This window comes from Ciona intestinalis, chromosome 3 (genome assembly GCF_000224145.3).
Source record: "Ciona intestinalis chromosome 3, KH, whole genome shotgun sequence".
Lineage (NCBI taxonomy): Eukaryota > Metazoa > Chordata > Ascidiacea > Phlebobranchia > Cionidae > Ciona > Ciona intestinalis.
Window position 1 is genome coordinate 1978806 of NC_020168.2, and position 24906 is coordinate 2003711.

Genomic DNA, 24906 nt, shown 5'->3' on the forward strand with positions numbered 1-24906 from the left:
CACCCACAAAGTAACATACATGGCAACTCGTAAGCTGGTACGAGCTGGTAAAACCCGTGTGATAACGACGGTCGTTTTCCGGCCACGCGAGAATAAAGTAAGTTACATTCATTCATTCATATTACTATCATGCCTTTATTATTTGACAACAATTCTAAACTATATATTAGAACACACATGGAGTTATTTAGCAACTGTCACTTTCAAAATCCTTGTTAATTTTGATTAACAAACGAATTCATTGTTAGGAATACACATCAATACCCTGATATAAAATCGTACGCTTCGAAAAACAAATTTATACATTCCTTGTCTTGCCAAACCGCTTTAGTTTTTAACGTTACAGCTTGTTATTCTAAAAAAATTGGTATTGTTTGAACAATAATTGGTACTGTTAGGGCGTCAATTAATAAATATTGTATCCTACAATTAAATTTAAACTTGTAATGACAGAAAATTAATAATAACTGTTAATAAAGTTCATATTTTTGCCCCAAATTGGGTACTGTACTGCTACACTATTTTTCACACAAGCTACTTCTCAAAAGCTATCACAGGTCTCTTATAAAAATTAAGCGCATGTGGCTAAATTTTAAATATCTTTACACATATGATCTTGTTATTACATTTGAATTCCCCAGGAGGTATACAATAATAAATTAAAAGGAAACCCTTCAAAGTCTGGCAAAAAAAACTACGAAGTGGGGTAGGACAGGACAAAAAATCGTAAAATTTTATAATAATAGTATTCTGCAACTTGAAGTTAACTTACAGGAATTACCAGACTGTGCTAGTTTCTTTGTCGCGTAAACTTTTTTCCTAAAGTAATAAATGGCTCAGTTTTTTTTCCATAAAACAAAAACTAATTTTATGAATCATTAAACTGTAAGAAATATATCGGCCTTCTGGTTAAACTACGATATTGGATTGATGATTCAAACTTAAAAGCTAAAAAAATTTGGGAGTTATAAAATAATTTACCAAGCAATTAAAATGAACATCTTATTAGAATGCTGTTTACAGCCAATAAAATTATGTTATAGTCGTTGAACACCGAATTTTAAAACTTAACAACATTTTTATCTTTGCCAGGCTTTGTTGACCACACTTTTTGTGTTTGCAGATTGAGAACAATGTTGAATAATACTGTAACATTTCTTTCGTCTGTCATCCTGTTGACACTCATTAAAAAAGATTTAAAAAAAAAGTTCTGTCTTACCCTGAGTTTATACAAATATTATTAAGCAAAGCATTTCAATACTGATTATGCGATCCATAAATGTAAACATGAAACAGTTCATTCTAAACTATCGTTGGAATTTCTTTTAAAGGGTTTTGTTTCGCCATAAAACTTCTTTAGAGCATTCGCCATAAGACTTCTTTAAAACTTTCCCCATTGTGTGGGTCATGTCATTACATAACCGTTTCTTACAATACCTTCTTATAGGTTTTAAACGCCACAATTTTTGACCAATACTGTTTAACTTAAATGATCCTTGTGCTGTTATTTCTTATCTCTTCGCAATGTTAGCTAAGTATCACCTTTGTTTTTTGAAATCAAAAGTAAAACTAAAAAATATGTCATGTTATGGATAATGCCATAAATAACCAGATAAAAGATTACACACGTCATTGTAAATAACCAAGATTAAGTATATTTTGGGTCAAATATATATTACTTGTTAATAAACTTGCTTACCTTCCAAACCATAAGGTGGAAATACTCTACGCTCTGTTAATACAGAAAGGACAAGATTCTTCCGAAATAACATTTCCCTAACCACCCCATCCCCTCCCACATATTCACCCCTTCCACCCGTACCTGGGTTAAGTTTAAAATTTTGAAGAATCACAGGATATCTAAAAATGTTTATGTACAAAGTGTAAGTATATGTACTAAAATTCCATACATAATTCATAGTATTTACAGCATGATGAAAACACTTTTATAAAGTAATAAATAGGCGCTTATGGAAAGATTATGTCACTTTTTGGCGACATTGACATTGCAAATTGCCGCCAAAACATAGGGCATTGACAACATTTGTCCTTCAAGCTTGGTATCCTGCAGTTAAGAAGCTAACGCTGTAACAGTTGTGTTGTGTCACAGTGTCGTTTACAAACAATTTCTATTTAGAAAAGAACAGCAAATAGACTAATGCCACCATAATATTACTCCAAAAATAGTGTGTGCAATAAAAACTGTGAATGCGTCACGATTATCAGTTATACATGTTACCTTCTTTCTAGGATTTCAGGATCAGTTATCCTTGTGTTTGTCATGTGAGTATGAACTCCACTACGTCCATGCCAGGTGGGACCCTAATTATAAGAAAAGATGTTTTGAAACAGCATAACAACACTTAAAGCAAATGATATATTTTAACATATATAATTTTTACAAATTATAATTTCTTCGGCAGTTTAACTGGTTGAACTTAGAAAAACATATTGTGAAAGTCCAGTGTTGTGGCAAAATGGTTATCACGCCTGCTTCTAATTCGGATGTAATGAGTTCAAGACTTGTCATTGCCAAAGTTAGTATAGACCAAGTTAGGAAACGGCACTCGTGTCTGCCATTACGGAGCCCACAGAGCGTGAATCGCCTATACAAATGCATGGTCGGCATGTGTTCATTTAGTTCTTGTAAGCGATACAAAGCTAGAAAACATGTATAGCGGTTGTTTTAACATTTAAAATATATTTTCTAATATAAATCTTGTTATATAATAATAAATCTAGGAATCAATGTGGAGTAAATTAATATTTTGACTGGTTTTCGGCGTACAGTGTGGTTTAACAGGGTACTTCACGTTGGCGATTAAGAGTAGCAGCAATCAGCTTAGTTTACATAATAGTATATGATCATACCTAAGAATCTATAGAGCCATTCTTTACTACATATTTCATAAAGACCCGGAACGCAGAAAAGGTAGCTTACTAATTCAAGCAGAGAACCAAAAATAGTAACTCAGTATTGTTTTCCTCAATGTCACTTCGATATTAGGCAAATTTTACAAAGATACCTTCAGTTTCGTTGCCGGGTATACGTGTTAAGTTTGTGAGCCAAAAAGTAAAATCACGGCAATTTACATGCAAAACTGCAGCTAGATACAACAGTTTATGGTAATGTTATGCGTTTTTGTTTGTATTTTTATATTTTAAACAAGTTCTTTTATGTTTTTGGTTAGTAAACTTGATATTTTCTGTTTATTTACTCTTTAATCGATTCAGTGTTCAATAAAAGTTGATTATTTTTGTGAGGTTTATTATTGTGATAAGATATAACATTAGTAGAGAGCCATTTTTACGCGCAGAAATGCTTAGTTTTTAAAAAATCGCAATATTTAAACAAAAAACAGCACCCAGCAATGATAAAATGCTATGCCGTGGGCCCCGTAATGGTGGCGTCTATGACGTCATAGAAGCAAGACAATGGATAACAAGACTTGTTGTTTTACAATTCGTTTCCCAACTTGGTCTATACTAACTTTGGTCATTGCTACCATTGCGGTGTATGTGTCCTTGGACAAAATACTTTAATGACTACACCCCAGTGGTCACTAATAAATTGTCCAAGTTATCAACCATACACAAAAAAATCCAAAAATAATAACTAAGGTGGCACGACGTGTATGAACACCCCTGTTATAATGAATGTCGTTTTATAGCCATGCAAGGATCAAGCCACATTTATTCATTCATTCAGTTTGGATCAACATGATACTTACTGCCCCAGCACCACCAGCAACTGTTTCATAATATCCAACTTCATTATCACCGAATGTTATGTTGTTCATGCAACCCTGTGTTATAATAAGTAGTTATAGTGAAACAATTTAACAAATTTCCAACTTCTTGAATTAGTTAATGCAGTACAGTAATAGAACAGAGACAAAAACAAACACTAAACCTGAGATGCTGCACAAGTTTTAAAAGCTTTCATTATTACATCAACAATTCTCTGTGAGGTGAGAACATTTCCACCAACCACAGCTGCGTGCTCTTCTGGATCGAGGATGCTCCACTTTGGGATGCGGATGTCAACAGGAGCCAAACATCCCTGGTTGGAATTTTTTTACAATTAAAGAAAAAAGACAAATAAAAGTTTTGCACATACTGGTGTGTAAATATTAGTCAATACCTGATTTAATGGCACATCATAACCAACCATACAACGTAGACAATATATGATTGCAGATAATGTGATTGCTTTAGGTGCATTAAGATTGTTTAGAACCATCGGGGAAGTTCCTGAGAAGTCAAACACTGCCGATCCCTGAGGTAAAAAACATAATTAAGTTTGTGGTCCCATAGTATAAAGGAAATAGGCAAGTATCTCTCAATGGTCTCTTGTAAATTGAAATCCTTTGGCAGGATTGTATTATTATCCAACCAATATAACACCAGTTAAATTAAAATCTAAACTTTACCTTCTCTGAGTCAATATCAATTCTCAATTTGATTTTTGATCCATCATCCAAGAAATCTTCTGCTGACAAACTGACCATATCAGGTAATTCAAGGTCACTGACCTTAGTTGACCTCGCTACAACACGTAAAAGGTCACGTACTGCTACTTCAGCATTGGATTGTATATGACCCATGTATGCTTGCACAACAGGTAGTCCATATGCTTCTATCAGTTCATTAACTAGATGAATTCCCTAAAAATAAACTAATATTAAATATTTACAGGTTAATACTACAAAATTAAAACAAAATACTCAGTATCTAAATAATACTTAAATACGAAAATACCATTGTACAAATTTCATGTTATAACCAACCCTTTGATTGGCTGCAACTTGTGCTCGTAAATCAGCAAGGTTGTCATGAAGATTACGAGTTCCACTACATCCTTCCTCCTTTCCTGGTTCCATCAGTGCTTCTGTTACTTCTGTCACAAAAAAAACAGTTTACAGCCATTTAATGGATTGGTATCTAATTTAATTTTTTTTTAATACGGTGAAACATACGATTAAGAAACTTCTCTTGTTTTTGAAAGTTTTAAAAAAGGAATTGAATAATTCAAGCAAAGCCAAAGGTACCAAGTTGATATAAACTCTTACAAATTCAAGCGTTATGTATATTCAAACAACTAGTAATTACATTTTATTACAAAATATGACTGACCTTTTTCTTGAAACTTTCCATCTCGAACAAGTTTAAATGATTTAAACACCGCTCCTTCCTGTTTGATTGATGTTGAATGAGGAGGCATCGACCCAGGAGTTGTTCCTCCTATGTCTGCATGGTGTCCTCGATTTGCAAGAAAGAATATTGGATTTTTGTGGCCCAGAGCAAAAACCTATTCAAAATAGATCAATACAACGTAATTTCTTAACGCATATAAAACTTTTAAAATATTGGACAAAACTTGAACAAATTAAAGTGATTTAACTTAAACAGTTAGTTTCAATTAATTATTTGATTTAGTATTTGTTTTCCAATTTTACTGACCGGAGTAATAACTGTAAGATCTGGCAAGTGACTACCACCGGCTAAAGGATGATTAGAAAGAATACAATCTCCTTCTTTTATATTGTCACCCAAATGTTTCATCTGTGAAATACAACAAGGATTTATATTCATCAAAATTATAAAATATAGAAAAATTTGGAAAACACAATAACTAATTGACTTGACTGTTTATTCCTGCTAGAAAAGTAAAGCACCTGGTATTGCACTGCTTCCTGCATCGCACCAAGATGAACTGGGATGTGAGGAGCATTTGACACCAGACCACCATCGGGCCCAAACAGTGCACACGAGAAATCCAATCTTTCCTGTAAGAACATAAGGAAAACAGTAAGATACATGCCTGAATCATAAGGTGCATGCTGGTGGGTTCATAAGGAATAGATTTCTAATGATTTGATTTAAATTTGGTTGACTACCTTTATATTGGTAGAAATTGCGGTTCTTTGTAATATGCGACCCATCTGCTCTGCAATACTCATGAACCTGCAGTAAATAAAAAGTTAATTGTTGTTTCCAAACATTAAATGTGTAGGTTACCTAATTTGTATAACACTCCTAATATAAAAAAAATGTTAATAAATCTAAACCTGTGTGAAAATATAGAAAGTTGAATGGAGTCGAGTTCTGTCCCAACCTTATTTAATTTTCCACTTCCAACTTTGATGGTGATGTCTCCTGGAATGTACAAGGAGTTGTTTACCTTGCTAAACAAATGCACCCCATGCTCCATGAAGTTCCATAGTGTTCATAGTCACATGGTGTAGGTTTCTTAAATTTTGGACGATAAGGTAAGTCGACTCAAATGAATAACCTAACACTTTGTAAATATGCAAATAATGCAATCATATTAAATTATACACATGGAATTCAATGGGTTTATGGTATTAAACTATAAAAGAAAAAAAAAGAAAAACTTGAGTTTTTATGTTGTGGTCAATCTTTACATTTGAAGGTTTTATTATATTACCATTTTCAGTTATTTCTGCAGAGCAATCTGGTTCAACCAATATCGTGCTGTTCTTATCAATGATGATTGCTGGACCTTGAAAGTGGTGACCATGAGAGAGTTGTTCGAACAAATAAACCGAAGTATCTTGATATCCATCTTCAAAGTAACACTGAACAACCTTAAATCAGGTAAACTACATAAAGATTGTGTTGCAACTAGTGAAGTAGCATATAAACGATCATATGATGCAATAATGGTCTGGTGCTACAAAAACATAACCAATTCCTATTTGAATAAGAGACTGACGAGGCCATTAAGGCGCAACGTATTTCTCAATTACCACTAGTGGTTGGACTTGATTTTTGTTGGTTAAGTTTTTCGTAAAAGGTAAAAAGTTCCATTTATTGCAGACTGGGTTATCTGTACAGAGCTAATGTCAAACCTTTTAAAACATTTTTTTAAAAGATTAATAGTTAATACATTACAACCACTTTACTTACAGTTTCACATTTTGGTGCTTTCACTCTCAATTTTCTTCCATGATCCATGCCGACACTCTGTGTGACAGAGATTCCAGATTTACCAACACCTCGTACCCTGATGTCATCCACGAATATCGTGCGACCAGGAATGGTGAAACCAAACTCAGTGTGATAGCTGGAATTTAAAAAATATTTTTTCTTTTGCAGAACGAGATAACCAACTAAAAATGCAAAGGAAGGCAGTTGGTGCGCCTGTCTATAGTCCAAGGGTTATGTGTTCAAGGCTCGACCCTGCTACCATTGTCAACCAGCGTGCCCAACCTTTTTTGACCAAAGATCTACTTTTCAACTAACCAACTGCACGCGGTCTACCAGCTAGCGTCAACGTATGCCGAAATATCTCTTATTCTCTTGTATGCGTTTACCCCCTGAGCAACTGCAGCGGTTCAATGAACCATGCTCATGGACCATGGTTTTAACTTATCATCAACAAAACTACTTTAATTACTACACAAATTTCAATGACTTCGTTACCAAAACAAACTGAAATGTTATTAATATGCAACAAACGAAAAACGTCACACATACAATTGTTGCGTCACATGTCATCTTTAGCGGAGCTGAGTTGTGTTTTTGCAGGAAATTCTTATAGCCCTGTGTACCGTTCTAAAGTGCTGCTCCTGATTTCCTTTTTTTGGGCCTACGCTACCGTTGCATTGCATATTAAACAAACAGGCTTTGAATACGAATTAACAGGAAAAAATAAACTACCGGTAGACCGCGGTCGGCGGGTTGGGCACGCCTGATGTACGTCATTGGGGAAAAAATTTAACAGCGTTGCTATCCAAACCAGTGTTCTCTTTAAGTTGTCTAAACTGTTGGTCATTGAGTAAAAAAAAACAATCACTCACTAAGTTACATACATAGAAACTTGTAAGCAGGCACAAGGTGGTTGAAACAGAACACCTGTGTTATAATGACGCTATTGTCCCACCGCAGAGTATATAAAACTAACTTCCAACTTAGACAATAAGAAAACTTATATGTGTCAAAGAACTTTAATCTGTAAGGCAGTGTTTGTATTAATTGTGTGTTTAAAGTATTTTTGTGCATACACTATTTGTAAAGCAACTGTTATGGACACGGAAGGCATGGCAACGTTATTACAAACCGACTAGTGAAAGTTTCCAAAAAGTCTCCATATTTTGAAACATTCTTTCCAATCGTGGTTGAAGGTGAGCACATCAATGCACAGTCAGTGCGATCGTAACGCAGGTTCAAATACACCTCAGTGCAAATTTGTTGTGATGAAAATCCCTGAGATTTTAGTTGCTGGCAGCATTGATGGGAAAGACTATCAATTCGACCATCAATCCATGGAAGGTTTTCTAATAAAAGAAGATAAAAGTAATTAACAATTTTTTGTGTAAGTAAATATATGCTTCCGTGAAAAACATAACAACAACAGAAATACTTATTTCAAGACTTGGTTGCGACAATTTTAATAAAGAAAAGGAAAAGTACTTATCTTCTATTATTTCATTTGATATTAAAATAAGTTCAATTTATCATGGAATTAGATTAAATCTAACCTTTGTTAAATTGACATGCAGCAGATTCTTGTGTTTCATGTACCACATCAGCAAGTGCCATGCCATATGCTGATAATATACCAGAATATCTGTTAAAAATACATTAAGCAATGTGTTGTACAAACAAGAGCAAACTTACTTGTGGATGAAAACTTTTGACATTCCAAGTGATCTAGCAATGGCACATGCATGCTGACCACCTGCACCACCAAAACAAGACAACACGTGTCCTGAAGTATCATGGCCTTTCGCCTGGAAAATTAATGAAAGTAAATAAGAGGGTTTTTAACTTTTATCTCAAAATCAGCTAATTTGTGGTTTTGTAATTTGTCATACCTGAGTAAGGGCTCTGATTGGCCGACACATGGATTCATTAGCAACGCAGATGAAGCCCATAGCAACCTGTTCGACTGACAATGCTTCATGTAACTTGTTTGATGATGACATGAATTGATTCACCTCCTCTAAAACAAACACATTATGCTGATGTAACTGGAACATATTTTTTGTAAACACTGACTTTTTGTGCAATACCGTAATAAAAACACATTTTGTGCCTTCCTTTTTTAGTATTGTAAAAATTTGAACCCAGTCTTATCAGTTTTGGCACAAACAAACCTGTAAGTAATATAAAAGCTTCTTTCGTAGCTGAGATATCCAAGCCTAAGTTTTCAGATTTTCCAAATATTTTGGGAAAGTACCTAAATAGATATTAAAACCATTATTTATTAACCTCTTCGACCAGCAAAGATACTACTACCAACAGTTCATATTCCATTCAGTGAAACTTATGTAATGCATAACTTAATGTTTTTTTTAAATGTCGATTTTTTTAGCTGCATAAGCACTTATATATTATGTTTGATGGTAATCGCAGCAGCAAAACAAACAAACTTCACTTACTGAGGTTGTAATCTACCCAAACACAAGTTAGCGTCTGTCACGGTGAGAGGACCTCCTAAAATCAAGCGAAAACATTATATTATTTTATTTTTGTTTGTGTAAACTTTACTCACCCTTTCTATAGCAAGTGGGTCCAGGATGTGCCCCAGCTGACTGGGGACCCACAACAAAGAGACCAGATCTGAAAAACAGCATGGATCCTCCACCTGCTGCAACTGTGTTGATATCCAGCTGTTATGGGATCTCGTATTATTAGGAAGACAAAGATATTTATCAATAGTAAACACTTCTTAATATCAGTTTACAAAAATTACTAAATATAATTTACTATCTGGTTCTTAAAGTTGTGATCTGTAAATTTTTAATTTTTATTCTTATATTTAGTAAACTGTAACTGATGATAAAGTAAAAAAATTACTACCATCTGAACCTAATTTTTTACTGCTTTAAAATACATAAACGGAAGATCAAACACATGGTATAAGACTCTACCCGCAAAAGCATACCAACGAGAAATCAAACTTTGTATAAAATGATTCCTGTATATTTGTTTTAAAAAAGGTGGGTGTTTGTGCTAAAATTTATCTTTAAAAATGTGCGAAAAAGTGCTGCATAACTGTAAGCTTGTATTTGGTCAAAAAAATAATATAGAACTTTTATTGTGGCTATGTTTAGTTAAATTTATTTTTATTTATATTCATAACAACTGTTGCATGGCAGATTTCTAATATTCCAGCGGTTAATTATACGACATCGGTTGGCTGTTGGTGATACGACTGATGACATTAGATCACATTCAAGCATCTTTATAAATATACAAATTTTGATTTTTCGTCAGTATGCCACTTTAATTTATTTTAACCAACCTGTGGTGCTTGTATTGTAACACCTGCAGAAGTGCTTTCAAATATATGTTCATACTGACCATTGTATCTGCTAACATCTGTTGATGTTCCTATACACAGTGGAACACGTATAAATATTACATGATAAATAACAAGAATCAATCAACATTTAACACAACTTATAGTGTATAGATTTAAAAAAAGAGAAAAACTGTTTAAAGTACTGTATCATTGGTGTTGTTACCCATTATCTGCTGCTGGAAATCACTTATATTGACCCATACAAACTTGGAACTGCCTTTCTCACATTTGCATGTAAAATAAATGAAACTTGCCTATGAATGAATGAATGTAACTTACTTTATACCCAGGCAGGCGCGTTAACCACTATACCACGGCGCCTATTACAGTGCAGCAGGTAGTAATAAACAACCTAAATATGTTTCAGAAGTAGCACTAGGGATGCTGTATTTTTATGACGTTTTCCTCAGCTGCAAGCAGCATGTTTGTTACGTAGGGATTCACACGGATTAATTCCCCTTGAATGTTTAGCCTGCAGGTGTCTAAAATGCATTTTCACGTATGCGTAGAATTAAAGTATAGATAATTTGCAAAGAATACTGTGTACGCGCGTAAAGCAACGCCTCGCGATTGTTGGATGTGAACTTAAAGTAGCTTGCGTACCACCTGGGAGACCTTCGCATAACACAGTTTGGAAACCACTGCAGTAATGTAACCACGATCATTAATGGGATTAAACAAGAGTTTCTAAAATCTACATCCTCCATATACAAGCACCTTATTCGAATAAAATTTAGAAATTAATACAGTCAAAAGTAATCCATGCCAGCCAATAAACAAACTGCACAAATCAACATGAAAAACTAGAACATAATAAAATTAAATTTAACAGCTCCACTAAACATTGCAATTATGAGTCTCATGATCAACATTTCTGAACCTGAATATCACCAAACGATTTACAACAGCCAACTTTTGACTTACAACTATACAATAAAAAATAATTATTTAACTGGTAAACACTAAAATTTATTGAACAACCAGTAACGCAAACACTTTAAAATACGCGTCTGAGTGCGATGCGGTGTTGGGGCACTAGTCGCATAAAGGACTTAAATAGACTTTCTGAGTGTTGGGGTAATGGGCCGAATGTGGCCTAAATCCCAGTTCTTTAAAAAGGATCTCACCTATAAAGATTACAAAAAAACAAAAAACGAACATACTTTATAAAGTATTACACAATTACCAGGTGCCTAGAAATACAAAGCTATATCTACTATTTGTCAGTATATTTACCTCCCATATCAAACCCAATGACTGGTTGATCTTCATATGATGTCATTGAATACCCAACCACCCCACCTGCTGGCCCGGAAAGCAACGCTCTGCTGCCATTGAACCTAATTAGAACATCTCAATTATAAATATTCTAAGCAACTCAAGATATATAAATCTTGATGTTCCGTTGGTATGCCTTTTTGAGTTACAGTTTAGTAAAATTTAAGAAATGAAAACAATTATGAACGTTTAGATTTTTATGCTTACTCAATTTCATTCAAAACATCATTTATACTGGCTTGTTGAGGAAATAGCAAACATTATAACATAGGAGGTGTTCTAATGTATATGAGCTATCAGCTAACATTTATGTAACTTAGCAGGAGTGTCTTCACTTTCTGTATGGCCGAAAATTACAGCATTTTTTTTTCATAATAGAAACAGAATTAAAACACAATGAATGGTCTTATCATGTTCAACTGACATAAAAATATTAAATCAACGTACTTATCAACAGGAGTCAAACCACCATCTGATTTCATGAACAAAAGTTGAACATTTTTCAAATTCTCATCAAAACCAGATTGAAATCCAGCCAGATATTTCTTAATGCTCGGTGTCAAGTAAGCATCAACACAAGCTGTGAACAAATAATTAAAGTTTTTAAAAGCATGTTGAATCAGAACAATGAAATAAAGTAAACTTTTAAAGATAAATTGTATAAAAAAAACAAAATTGTATGAAAAAAATAACTTAATTTTTCTATATTAGCCAAAAGGATAGTGTCAGAGCAACTAATTTATTGACTTTTTACCACTTTACACAATATATTAAACTTATTAAAAGGAAAGACCTGTAAAACCTCTTGGTACAAGCTTCACCATAGACATTACTTTAGAAGATAACGAAACTTGAGTGAAACCCAGTTCTGTTGCAATCTCACCAACCTTCAGCTCATGATCTGCACACCTTAATTGCAATGTTTATGATAACAATACAAGGCATAAGTGATCATACTAATCATAATGTGACAGCATAGATAGTTGCAAATGTAATGTAAATAAAGCAAAACTTTAGCATTGAAAGTGTCTAGAAAACATTATGATGAAAAACAAATTATGTCTTACGTATAGGAATGCATAAGAGCAACAGCAATGCTTTTTATTCCTTTGTTTAGAATAGCGGTGAGATCATTGCGAAGTTTCTCTTCGTTTAATTTCTTCCACTTGTAAAGCTAAATTTAATCCATGGTTAATATATTAAAATAAATGTAAATGAAGACCCCTTATTAATTAGATTTTCAACATATCATCTATTAATGTAGGTGTTAGTACAAGCCAATGTTTGATATGATGTGATCATGCGATTGCATTAGTTTCCTAAACACATTATGTTTAATAGCAATAGCAGCAGAACATTAAAAGTAGTAAAACTATTTAATTAGAAATAAAACATAAAAACAAACACAAACAGTTTATAGTAGCTGTACCCTTTCCTTAGTGCTGCCAATAACCACATCTGATGAAATATCCAAACAACATTTATCCTGATGCAAGATGATTCTTTCCTCCACTTCCACTATATCCTCATATAGAACATTTGGAACTTTTATTTGCTGCATTATATTCAAGTTTACTACAAATGTATAAAGGAATGTTATTAATATAGCCATCGTTAAAACTAAAATATGTGTGAACTGTAGTAACAACCTTTTACTTTTTATTGTTAAATCAACTGCCAGCGTAAGGATACAGTAGTTGACCACTGGTGCAATAGTTTGGCTTTGAGTAACAATGCACCAAGGTATTTATTGAATCTTATGTTTCACTTCATAATAAAAACACAAACCAAGTCAAATATCTTTGGTCTTGATTGATTTCCTATATGAAGCAAATCACGAAACCCCTGAGTTATCACAAGGGCCATGCGTTCTCCTTTTCTTTCCAACAACGCATTCGTTGCTACTGTTGTTCCCATTCTAATGTAATCAATATGAGATGTATCCACTGGCTGCGAAGAAGGCATTGGAGTTCCCAGTTCCTATAGAGAAGTCAATGTTACTAATTTTATTACATTTTAATAAACAAAGAGATATTTTTTGTTATCCTGAACCTGAACTAATTTTTACTGTATGGCTGACAATTCAAACCACACACACTGGGCATAATAAATTGCTTCAAGTGTCTTGTCTACACATGACACTTCCACACAATCCAACCTCTTCTAGTATTCTTCTAATGCCTTCTCTCGGTGCATCAGGATAGTTACCGGGATCCACGGAGAGCAGTTTCATGACTCTACTCTTGCCATCTACCAAGAGAAATAACTAAATTGACTAAAAGTTTAGAAAATTATCAAAATCCGTTTATATTAGATATGAAACTTTTTAGAGGTGAGTAAGACATATAAATGAATGAATGTAACTTGTTTTATATATTTTAACCCATTTGTGACACTTGGGACTATGCAAAGAAGTAGGTACATAATTTCCGCTAGGGGCAGTAATTATTAAGTTTAAAATTTTGAAAAATAATACATGAAAAGGGTTAGGGGTTTAAAACTTACGTGTGTAAACCGTAAAACTAACTGCTCTCCATAAAATAGAGAAACGAATTTGTCATCGCCTCCTAGCGGAAATTGTGTACCTACTTCTCCTTGTAGTGCCATGTATTTGTGACCGCTGGGTAGGAGCAATTGCGGTTAAGTGTCTTGCTAATGGACACACGCCCATAATGGTAGCAGCGACCAGCCTTGAACACATTCCCTCTGGGTTCCGGGCAGACGTGCTAACCACTTTGCTAAGTTTTACAGTTTACAGACATAAAACTTAACCCGCTAACCCCCTAATCCCTAACTCGTGCCAATCACACAAAAAACTTAAAAAAAATAAAACGTATTGCACTGTGCGGGATTCGAACCCGGTAAAAACAAAACAAAGAGAATAATCGACGGCAGGCAAACCGTTACACCACAGAGCCGACGATAGTTAACAGAACGAAAGAGCGTATATAACCTACCTAATTTGGGAAAGATGTTTTTACTAGTGTTTTATATATTTATAAAGGTATTTTCAGTATTTAAGTAATTTGTTTTACACTTATAGTACAATGGGGGAAGATGGGACTCTTAAGCACATATTGCCTAATATTTCCAAAATTAAAACAGATGACGGTTTTTGGGTAATACTACGAATTAGTACTATCATTTCTTTATTAATTGACAACAATTTAATAAAATATAATAAAACACACGAGGAGTTATTTAGTGATCCGCACAACAAGTGAAATTTTACAAATTCAAAAACACACAGGATAAGATGGGACAGTTTAAAATCCTTGTTAATTTTGATTATTAAGTGTATTTATAAATAGGAATATACGTAAATAACACGAAATAATACTGTACGCTTTAAAAAATTAAGTCTAAACATTCTTTTTCTTGCCCTACTACTATAGTTTTTAACATGTTACCTATACATTATATTATTGCATAACAATTGGTATTGTTTGAAGAACGACAATGGGTATTGTTCGAACATCAACGGTGTATCCTACAAATATATATGAACTTCTAATAACAGAAAATTGATAATAACTATTGATAAAGTTTTTATTTTTGCTACAAATTGGGTATTACTACTCTGTTTTTGGCACAAGCCACTTCTTATAAATTATCACCAAGTGCAAATGACCAAATTTGGAATAAATTTTCAAAATATTATCTTTTTATTATATCAGTATCTTATAGTTGAAAACCCCCGGAGGTGTAAATTACTAAATTAAAAGCAAATCTTTCAAAGTTTGGCTTTGAAAACATACAAAGTTACAATGTGGGGGAAGATGGAACTCTAAATTGAAATATATTTACATTAGCAGTATTCTACAACTTGTAATTAACCTACCGAGTTTAACAGGCTGTGCTTGTTTCTTTGCCTAGGAAACTTTACATATATAACATTAAACCAATATTTTTTTGTTGTTTTTGTCTCAAATTAAAGTCATATTGACCCCTGCCTATTTTCTTCATGCTTATATCTCAGTGTTTTTGTACAAAACTAAAACTAGTTTTATGAGACAAAATCAAACTGTACGAAATATTCAAGGTTGTTTTATGAAGCTATGAAACTAGTTTAATTGATCGCACACGCAAACTAAAAAATTCATTGGCTTTTCTATGATTTAGCGATTATTAAAAAATGGCACCTTACTATTTCGCATTTTTTTAACTGTTCAAAGTATACTGTTTCTATTTTACATATGTTTTTAATATTTAAAAACAGTAACCAGCTTTGACGGGCGTTTTATAAAGTCGTGATAATACTGTCAAATAATTCTGTAATCTTATTTTCCTGATTATCATTAAATGGGGGTCTATAAAAAGAAAATTAAAAAAAAAAGTCTCGTTCGACAAAGTGTCCCATCTTCCCCCACCCTACTATATTACCAATTTAAAGTGTTTCTTTGTGTATTTTTTTCAAAATTTTAAATTTAATAAGAGCGCCCACTTGTGAAAAGAAGAGAGTGACATTCGAATAATAAGTCGTATGTTAAAACTATATCGTTACATATTAGACTGATGGAAAGTGTTTGGTACATTGGGATCATTAATTAGGGTCAAGGTTTTTGGGGGTTAGAGGTTAGTGATTGGTTGTTACATTTAGCGGCTAGCAGAAAACGTAGGAGGTAGGGGGAGAATTCTTCACTAGCACCAAAATTTAATAATGTACGTACTTGGACATTTAGCATAAATATCTGTGAAGGTTCCTCCTCTGTCAATGGCGAACTGAAATTTTCCATAAGCACCCATTTATGTGAATGAATGAATTTTAGTTAAGATGGACTTTACTTACATTACTTACACTACAGTAGCTTATAGAACCCTGTTTAAATGAATGATTTCAATAATTAGACATTAGCGTAATGGGCCAGTAAAAAAACAAGTATAACTCTCTGTTTTAGTATAATTGGTGGTACTAGTGGAGACTCTCCCCACCCCCACCTTATTTTCTAACCACTAACTCCTAACCCCTAACCCCAACCCCTAAGTTAGGGGGTTAGGTGTTGATGGTTAGGGGGTTAGTGGTTATAGGGGTTAGTAGTTAGTGGTTATAGGGGTTGGGGGTTAGTGGTTAGCAAATAAGGTTGGGGGGGGGGAAGATTCTTCACTAGCACCCTATCGGCCCACATCATTGTTTACAAACAGAGTTCAATCATCCGTATCCATTAAATAAGCAAGTGTTCAAGAGAGCAAAGAAGTGTTTCTTTAATTAGTGCATGTCCGCTGTGTCCACAATGTCCGCTATGTTCCCAATATTCAGTATGTTCGCTATTTCCATGACGTTTACTATGTCCGCTATTTCCACAATATTCACTACATAGTGGACATAGCGAACATACTGGACACAGCAGACATAGTGGACATAGCGGACATATTTGACATAGCGGACATAGTAGACATAGCGGACATAGCGGACATAGTGAACTGCATTTTATGAATATAGTGGACATGGCGGACATGCACCAATTAAAGGGACCGAGCAAAGACTAATAGAAGGCCACCAAGTCATGATATATTTGTACCGGGCGCTATTGCGGATGCGCAGTAGCTAAGAACAAATACACTACAAGCTCTAATAAATACGTACCGACTAAAAACAGTTCCGGGGAAAAATATTACAAAAACATATTTTATCATCTGTACTGTGTTGGCGTCGCTATGATTCATTATAGGTGATACGTAGCACTATAACATACCCAAAGCTGGATCGGTAAAGAAATTCATAAATATGTTTTTTTATGACGAATATTATTGCTCATAATTAATATTTTTTTCGAATTAGTAAAGTTTTATTTTAGAATCGGTACCACGGGGTCTATAGGTAGTACAGTGCCCAACGCAAGTAGCCGCTAAAACTTTTGTATTCTAGAATCACCTTGGCTCACCAGCACCTGTAAATTTTAGGTAAAATGTGCTAATTAAACTAGCATTAAGTAAGTTTGTTAGTGGTACTTTTTCTAGGCTACAAATAACATACCAACTCAGTTATGCTGACTTCAAATCAAAAACTAAAGTTTTAACGCGTAAACATTTTGTCTGGAACGTTATTAATGGAAGGTCGTAATAAATTTGAACCGGGTGGTCATTGTATCTGTTCCGAGCTATTGCGCATGCGCAGTAGCGTCTGGGTGCATGCGCAACCATCCCGTGTTATATTGACAATAGCTATGCAAAAAAGATACCAGAAAGGGAAATTGTAACCGACCACACGAAATGGTATCTGTCGCATCATTCTGTCATCAACCCGATGAAACCATCGTTTTAAGTTGTTTTCGAAAGTTTCAAGTTGTTTTCGACTGAGCCGCCAAGTACAGAGGTACTGTGCGTTGACACGTTTTCAAAAAGAATCGGTGGCGGTCGTGGCAGATATTGAAGCTATATGTATCAGCAAATCCGGTACGACCAGCCGATTGCGATGCCCTTCGATTCTTGCGGTGCCCGGAGGGTGATCTCTCTGGTGAAGCAAAGCCACGAAGAATGCTTGTCTACAGCTTTGAAATCATGTCGTCTCCAAGCTGTGCGCCTTGACTTTGCTAATTATTGCAAAGCAATTCGGAGAAAGTTTCAGTGAAAAACTACGATAAAAGACAGTTTTTACGACGAAGAATGGCTGATGTCGCTCGCTAGTGCTTCCAGGGCAAGAGCTACACCGATCTCGAAGAAACGGCACTTTCGGGGGGAATGCAAGAAGGTCACAATTACGACGATTGTGACGTTGCGAAAAATGTGACGTCATAAAAGTTGTGACGTCATAAAATTGCGCCGTCACCGAAAATTGTAACGTCACGAATCATGAAAAATGTGACGTCACGAAATATGTGACGTCATAAAAATGTGACATCACCAATTTTTAGTGACGTAACAATTTTTAGTGACGTCACAATTTTTATGACGTCACATTTTCGTGACGTCACAATTGTCGTGACGTCACACTTTCCCGACGTCACAACTTTCGTGACGTCACATTTTTCGTGACGTCACAATTTTCGTGACGTCGCATTTTTTCATGACGTCACATTTTTTATGATGGCACATTTTCGTGACGTCACGTGTTTTACAATTTTTATGACGTCACATTTTTATGACGTCACACTTTCCCGGTGACGTCACAACTTTCGTGACGTCACATTTCTCATTTTTCGTGACGTCACAATTTTCAGTGACGTCACAATTTTTATGACGTCACATTTCTCATTTTTCGTGACGTCACGATTTTTATGACGTCACAATTTTGATGACGTCACATTTTTCAGTGACGTCACAATTTCTATGACGTCACAATTTTTATGACGTCACGTTTTCGTGACGTCACAACTTTCGTTACGTCACAATTTTTATGACGTCACATTTTTGTTACGTCACATTTTTCGTGACGTCACGATTTTCAGTGACGTCACAATTTTCAGTGACGTCACAATTTCTATGACGTCACAATTTTTATGACGTCACATTTTCGTGACGTCACAATTTTTATGACGTCACATTTTTGTGACGTCACATTTTTCGTGACGTCACGATTTTCAGTGACGTCACAATTTTCAGTGACGTCAAAATTTCTATGACGTCAAAATTTTTATGACGTCACAATTTCTATGACGTCACAATTTCTATGACGTCACAATTTTCAGTGACGTCACAACTTTCGTTACGTCACATTTTTCGTTACGTCACAATTTTTATGACGTCACATTTTTGTGACGTTACATTTTTCGTGACGTCACAACTTTAGTGACGTCACTTTTTTCATTACGTCACGTTTTTCACATTTTTTATGATGTCACAATTTTTATACCGTTACATTTTCATGACGTCACATTTTCGTGGACTTTTTCGTGACGTCAAAATGAAAAATAAGAAATGTGACGTCACCGGGAAAGTGTGATGTCACGAAAAATGTGACGTCAAAAAAAAAGTGCGACGTCACTGAAAACGGAAATGTGATGTGACAAAAAGTTGTGACGAACTCAGAGTTAATATATGGGAAGTGGCTTGCGCGAAAAATACTGTAGAAATACCCAATTTGTATGAAAAAATGTAAACTTTATTAATAGTTATTATTAATTTTCTGTTATTACAAATTTATATATATTTGTAGAATACAATATTTATCAATTGATGTTCGAACAAAGGCCAATATCGTTCAAACACTACCAATTGCACCCAATATTATAATCTAGATGTAACATGATGCATATGCAGTGTAAGAGTCTGTGGCGAATCAAAGATGACAAAGGGGGCATTGTAGATATATGCCTTTATAATCAAGTTCTTGAACACCTTCTCCTAAAATAACTTAAATGCGACTTAAAAGTTTTAACCACGGTTGTGGCTCGTTTATACATAACACACGATTATGATGCTCCATGTAAATATTTCTATTTAAGATCACGAAAAGAAAACAAGCATTCGCCTCCGCCGGGGGCAATTGGCAGCAAAAATCGCGTCACCAAGTCGGCACATATTAAAACAAATAAAGTCAGTTCGGTTGTTGTGATTATGGAAAATGTCCTGCGTGTTATGGTGAACAAAAGTTAAAGTGCAGCAGTTTGTTTGGAAATGTGTCGCATGTGAACTTTTATACGAATATGACGCAATAAATTTAAAACTCAGTATAACACTTCCATATATTTATGGAGGTTTCCACCACGTCAGGCCCTTCGTTTATTTGCTGGCTAAATGGTTTAGTAGAGTATGGTGAGGCATTTTTTCATTTTCTTTCTTTGTCAGTTTGGCAGTAAACAAAGAATATTTACAGAATTATATAATCGTCTTACCCAACATTACTATACCCGAGTAAAACAGTGTTTTGCCGATTCTAACAGTTGCCGCAAATAATTTTGTCTTTTCAATGTATATCTGGTACTAATAATACTATACATCATTTTAAAATTTTAGGACAGAAAGAAGCTTTTTCCACGATTACTTAACTAAATCTAGACCATGAGGTTTGGAAGTTTATTATTTGCCTTTATCCTGATTGGTTTACATCAGATGGCCGAAGGTACAAGTTACGGTCCTCCAGTTTCTGCTTGCTCCAGTATGCTTCCTTCTGGCCACCCAGTGAATGGCGAAACTAACCTTGGTTTTAATATTTCTGCTAACCAAACATCTTTCTCAGCAGGACAAGTGATTGAAAGTAAGGCTTGCAGTGGAATGTTTATTTTGTGTTTTGGTTACATTTTAAAAATAAGCTTTTGTTACCTTGCTACTTATAACGTCTAACATCGCGTTTAACAATCTTTATTTTCAGTCACTGTCTCTGGAGAGACTAGCTTTAAAGGACTCTTCATCCAAGTGAGAAGAGCATCACTTTCAAATAATGCTTACGGTTCTTTTATTAATCCGGTGCCATCCGGCTTTAAGTTAATGGTGTGTCCCAACCAACCGTCAAGTTCGGACAAAGGTGCCGTTGGTCATTCCAATCCTAATCCAAAGGGGAATTCAGCAACTTTCTTGTGGAGAGCACCCATGGGCTCGTGTGATGGCGACGGTGCCGATTATGAAATGCGGTGAGATAATGTCCTTAAAAACATAAATACGAAAAATGTATACAGTAAACAATTTTTAAAACCGTTTGAACATAAGTTAAATGAGTCGATAATTCGACAATTATGTTACTAAGTCTAATAGCAGTATTGCCTGAAGGGCGACGGTGGTGACTACCTACGCCACGTACGAAACTGGAATAACAAGAGGGATTGTTTGTGATCCTAATATGGGAGGAGAAGATGAAGGGAGTGACAACAACGATAATGATGATGTTTGCATCAATAGCAGCGATGTTACTGTTATATTTGAAAGTAAGTTTGATTTACTTTTGTAATTATTACAATGGATGTAGTAAAATGTCACCACTGTGACGATCATTGGTAAAATATATTGAATCAAATAACTGTTTAGCAACTAGTTTTAATAGTTTCGATGGTGTTTTTGATCGCGTAATTAATACTGTTTTCAAACTTTGTACAGAATACAATACAAGCTTTGAAAGTGGGTTTGATGGATGGATAAGCAACGGCTTTACCCGCCACGCTGGGATAACTCCATCAACTATTACTGGACCATCATCTGCATATGACGGTATATACATCAATAATTACGAAATACTTTGATATTATGATCGAGTTTCTTTCATATAGGAAATTATTACGCCTACTTCGAGACTAGCCATCCCGCTCAACCAGGAGACGTAGCAAACTTAACAAGCACGAATGACCTGGCTGGCTGCTTCTGCCTAACCTTTTACCACCAACATGCTGTTAAAGAGAACACGGGTCATTTGTTCCGCGTGCTTGTGAATGAAGAAATAGCATTAGAAATTGAGGGGACCGACAACATGTGGCATCCTTACCAAGTACAAGTTGACCAGCCCGGTCCAGTAGTGGTAATGCAGCTTTATTTATTAATTTTAATTTTTGGAATTTACAGAAAAATAAATACTGCCACATCAGATAACTATGGCGAAACGACCCCTGACGCTCTGCAAACTTATTCGAAAATGTCTCTGACTACATGAACAAAGTTTGATAATCACAAAATAAAAATTGCTTTTATTTGTCAGATACGTTTTACGGCCACCAGAGGAACCAACTGGCAGGGCGACACAGCACTCGACCTTATCAGTATTTATCAAGGCCTTTGCACGTAAGAAACACGACGACGGTAAACGGATTGTGTCAGCGTTTTATAAACCGCAAATTTCGGTGTACATATGTTTTTCATATAATCAAATAATACAGCATTATTACCATACGCTTCCTTCAAAAAGTTCGTAGGCTACACATAACTGATCAAAAGAAACAATTGCATAGTTAATGTTGCGAAATTAGCTTACGACAAAACTATTATCTTACTATAGCATAAGATAATATGTATTGTATAGCACTACGCACTATACACTTGCTTATAAACGTAACTCTATAATAAAACTGCTTACACGTTAGTGATAGCATGTTCATTCTAAGAATTTAGAAAGATTGCTGCCCGACAAAATACGATATAGATCATCAGTATTTAAATAGTCCATAAGTATTAACATTATAATAGTAGGGTGGGTGAGATGAGCCACTTTTTCATTCTATTTTCTTGTCGCTTTTAATAGTAAACAAAGAACACTCAAAGAATATAAAACCGTGACCTCGCGACTCTCATATAGACCGTTGTTACTTGTTTAAAACACGATCAGGATAAAACCCATATTCGACAAACGTTTGTAAACAATGGGGTAGTCCTAACTTAATAAATTCATCTTTGTCGCTGATGTGATCTCTTATGACGTCACGACACATGTGTGTTAATGACGTCATAGCAGGGAGGGAAAGTATTTTTACTTCTTTCGTGATACTATATACATCTACAACTGCGTATAAAGGTTTTGTCATTGGTATTCGTGTTACAACTGCCCCCATATCTTCGCCGTTGATAACTAAATGTAAATCACAGTACTGTTTACGTCTTTGTGACGTCACAGGCCTAAGTACAATCCCAATTCTGCTTCCCCTTAAAACAGCTTGACCAAAATCCGCCATCCGTGTACCGTTTAGACTATACGTCAAAGCTCTTTTCCCGGCAAAGCAGAGATAATCCGAGTTTACCCTGGCGTTTCCGAAATTTAAGACTGATTCAGACTTAGAAAGATCACGATGTTCGTCACTAACACGGTTGTGGAATTTAGTGATCGCTAGCGCCCACGTACGGCCATCGTCAATCATCATCGGAACCACCATTTCAAGAATATGGTCGAGGTTAGGATTAATTTGAGTGATCCCAACTCGAAGATGACCTGACCAACTTTTATCGGTGTCTTTTATCTCAATGAGGAATAATTGTCCCAGGAGAAGAGGAGATTCACTGAAAATGTCGATACAGAATCTTGAGTATTTTTATAGTTAGATTTTATGGCTTATTTGAAAAAGAACGAAATATCAAGATTAAACAAGTAAATGGATTAGGTTTACAATTCAGTTGGTTTATCAATAAAACAAGTGTCTGATTGAAACATAACCTAGTACGCGTACAGCACAAAAGATACTCTTCTCTGTCATAAAAATTTGTGGTTTACAAAGTGGCGCACTGTTACATGCACTGCTTTCATTTACCCAGCAGCAGTAAAAATACGACCCCATACTGCATTTACTACTTTATTTTTTCAAAGCACCATGTTAACATACTCAGGTAACAACACGCAGTATCACCTGAAGCAAACAGCGTTAGAGAAACCTTCCACTCGCCGTGCAATCAGGTTATCTTTGCTTAAACGAATGTTGCTTCCACAGTTCGGATGAAAACGAAATTTACCAGATGTCCCCATATCATCCCACTCAGTATTCAAGTTGCTTCCAATGACATCAAATTCACTATTTCCTATTTGATTAAGTTTGTACATTATAGCTAATACTCTGTATTAAGCGACACTTAATTATTGTTTTGCGATTATTGATGGAACATATTTTCATTTTATTTAATTTCTCAATTTAATAATAAACAAATAGTATTCACATAATTATATAACAGAAGTCTCTCGAAAGAGCATTATTAATTGCTCACAAGAGTACAAGAAAATCTGGGAATTTAGGTATTAACGTTATCTTATCTTACCCCACATTACTATATTTAGTTTATCAAACATAGAGGTAATACAAGTGACAACTTCCATGTATGACCACGAATAGGTGTTTAATAAGCTACACTTTAATAGATATAATATAAGGGTGGGAGAAGACCGGCCTTTTTAAATCTCCCTGTACGGGTACTCATTTGGTGATAGAGATATAGACAAAAGCAAATGTTAGATATTCGACAGTATTCGCACGGTCCAACGAAGTGCGCGGCAAAGATGATAACTGTTGTTAAGTATTTCAATTCCGTGTTTAACGATTACAACATACTTTCAATGACTGAAAAAAGCATAATAGTAAGGTGCTCATTTTTAATGCTTGCTGAATCATATTAAAACTGCCGAAATTTTAAAGTTTGCGAGTTTGTGTTACCAATCCAGTATCGTAATTGAATAAAATAGGATAAAATATTTCGCAGAGTATTGATTTTGTAGGTTAGTCAATATATGTCTTAACTTAGAAATAAATAAAAAACATAAGTTTACTTGACAAAGAACCTAGCACACATTGTTAATTTCGGTAGGCTATACATGTATACAAGTTGCAGAATACTATTAATTTAAAAATATTCATTTTTTTGTCCTGTCTTCCCACTTTGTAGTTGTGTAGGTTTTTATTGCTAAGCTTTGAAAAATTCGTTTTAAATTCAATAACTAATATTTCAAGGGTTATTCAAAT

General features: G+C 34.8%; 3 protein-coding genes across 5 annotated transcripts in view; 1 reads left to right on the forward strand and 2 right to left on the reverse strand.

Moving 5' to 3' along the window:
• The window catches only part of LOC100176159 (5-oxoprolinase), an 18795-nt gene extending 2344 nt beyond the window's left edge, over window positions 1-16451 (reverse strand). For 2 of the 3 annotated variants that reach the window (XM_018817914.2, XM_018817912.2), the window contains exons 1-30: window positions 16285-16451; window positions 13773-13864; window positions 13403-13594; window positions 13044-13169; window positions 12682-12788; window positions 12408-12523; window positions 12062-12194; window positions 11573-11676; window positions 10277-10365; window positions 9524-9641; window positions 9411-9465; window positions 9126-9208; window positions 8844-8971; window positions 8647-8759; window positions 8508-8596; window positions 8087-8303; window positions 6934-7090; window positions 6452-6611; window positions 6072-6159; window positions 5901-5967; window positions 5679-5789; window positions 5464-5565; window positions 5137-5311; window positions 4791-4900; window positions 4434-4667; window positions 4145-4279; window positions 3914-4063; window positions 3732-3806; window positions 2240-2322; window positions 1700-1860 (exon numbers count right to left, since the gene is read on the reverse strand). In XM_018817914.2, the coding sequence (XP_018673459.1) occupies window positions 1700-1860; window positions 2240-2322; window positions 3732-3806; window positions 3914-4063; window positions 4145-4279; window positions 4434-4667; window positions 4791-4900; window positions 5137-5311; window positions 5464-5565; window positions 5679-5789; window positions 5901-5967; window positions 6072-6159; window positions 6452-6611; window positions 6934-7090; window positions 8087-8303; window positions 8508-8596; window positions 8647-8759; window positions 8844-8971; window positions 9126-9208; window positions 9411-9465; window positions 9524-9641; window positions 10277-10365; window positions 11573-11676; window positions 12062-12194; window positions 12408-12523; window positions 12682-12788; window positions 13044-13169; window positions 13403-13594; window positions 13773-13864; window positions 16285-16360 (3646 nt within the window). In that variant the 5' untranslated portion in view covers window positions 16361-16451. Of the gene's footprint in view, window positions 1-1699; window positions 1861-2239; window positions 2323-3731; window positions 3807-3913; window positions 4064-4144; window positions 4280-4433; window positions 4668-4790; window positions 4901-5136; window positions 5312-5463; window positions 5566-5678; window positions 5790-5900; window positions 5968-6071; window positions 6160-6451; window positions 6612-6933; window positions 7091-8086; window positions 8304-8507; window positions 8597-8646; window positions 8760-8843; window positions 8972-9125; window positions 9209-9410; window positions 9466-9523; window positions 9642-10276; window positions 10366-11572; window positions 11677-12061; window positions 12195-12407; window positions 12524-12681; window positions 12789-13043; window positions 13170-13402; window positions 13595-13772; window positions 13865-14119; window positions 14139-16284 lie in introns of those variants that run through there. The other variant, XM_026833849.1, reaches the window with a different exon arrangement.
• A 4061-nt stretch (window positions 16452-20512) lies between these two features.
• Window positions 20513-22363, forward strand: LOC100178472. Its single transcript, XM_002132002.4, has 6 exons — window positions 20513-20747; window positions 20862-21120; window positions 21257-21411; window positions 21581-21691; window positions 21751-21995; window positions 22173-22363. The coding sequence occupies exons 1-6, from the start codon at window positions 20552-20554 to the stop codon at window positions 22257-22259; spliced, it is 1053 nt and encodes a 350-aa protein (XP_002132038.1). The 5' UTR covers window positions 20513-20551; the 3' UTR covers window positions 22260-22363.
• On the reverse strand, window positions 22139-24251 carry LOC100187195 (neuralized-like protein 2). Its single transcript, XM_002126911.5, has 2 exons — window positions 23806-24251; window positions 22139-23461 (listed from the first exon to the last, which is right to left on the reverse strand). Exons 1-2 carry the CDS (start codon window positions 23994-23996, stop codon window positions 22774-22776), a joined length of 879 nt encoding a protein of 292 aa, XP_002126947.3. The 5' UTR covers window positions 23997-24251; the 3' UTR covers window positions 22139-22773.
• Between the last annotated feature and the right edge of the window lie 655 nt (window positions 24252-24906).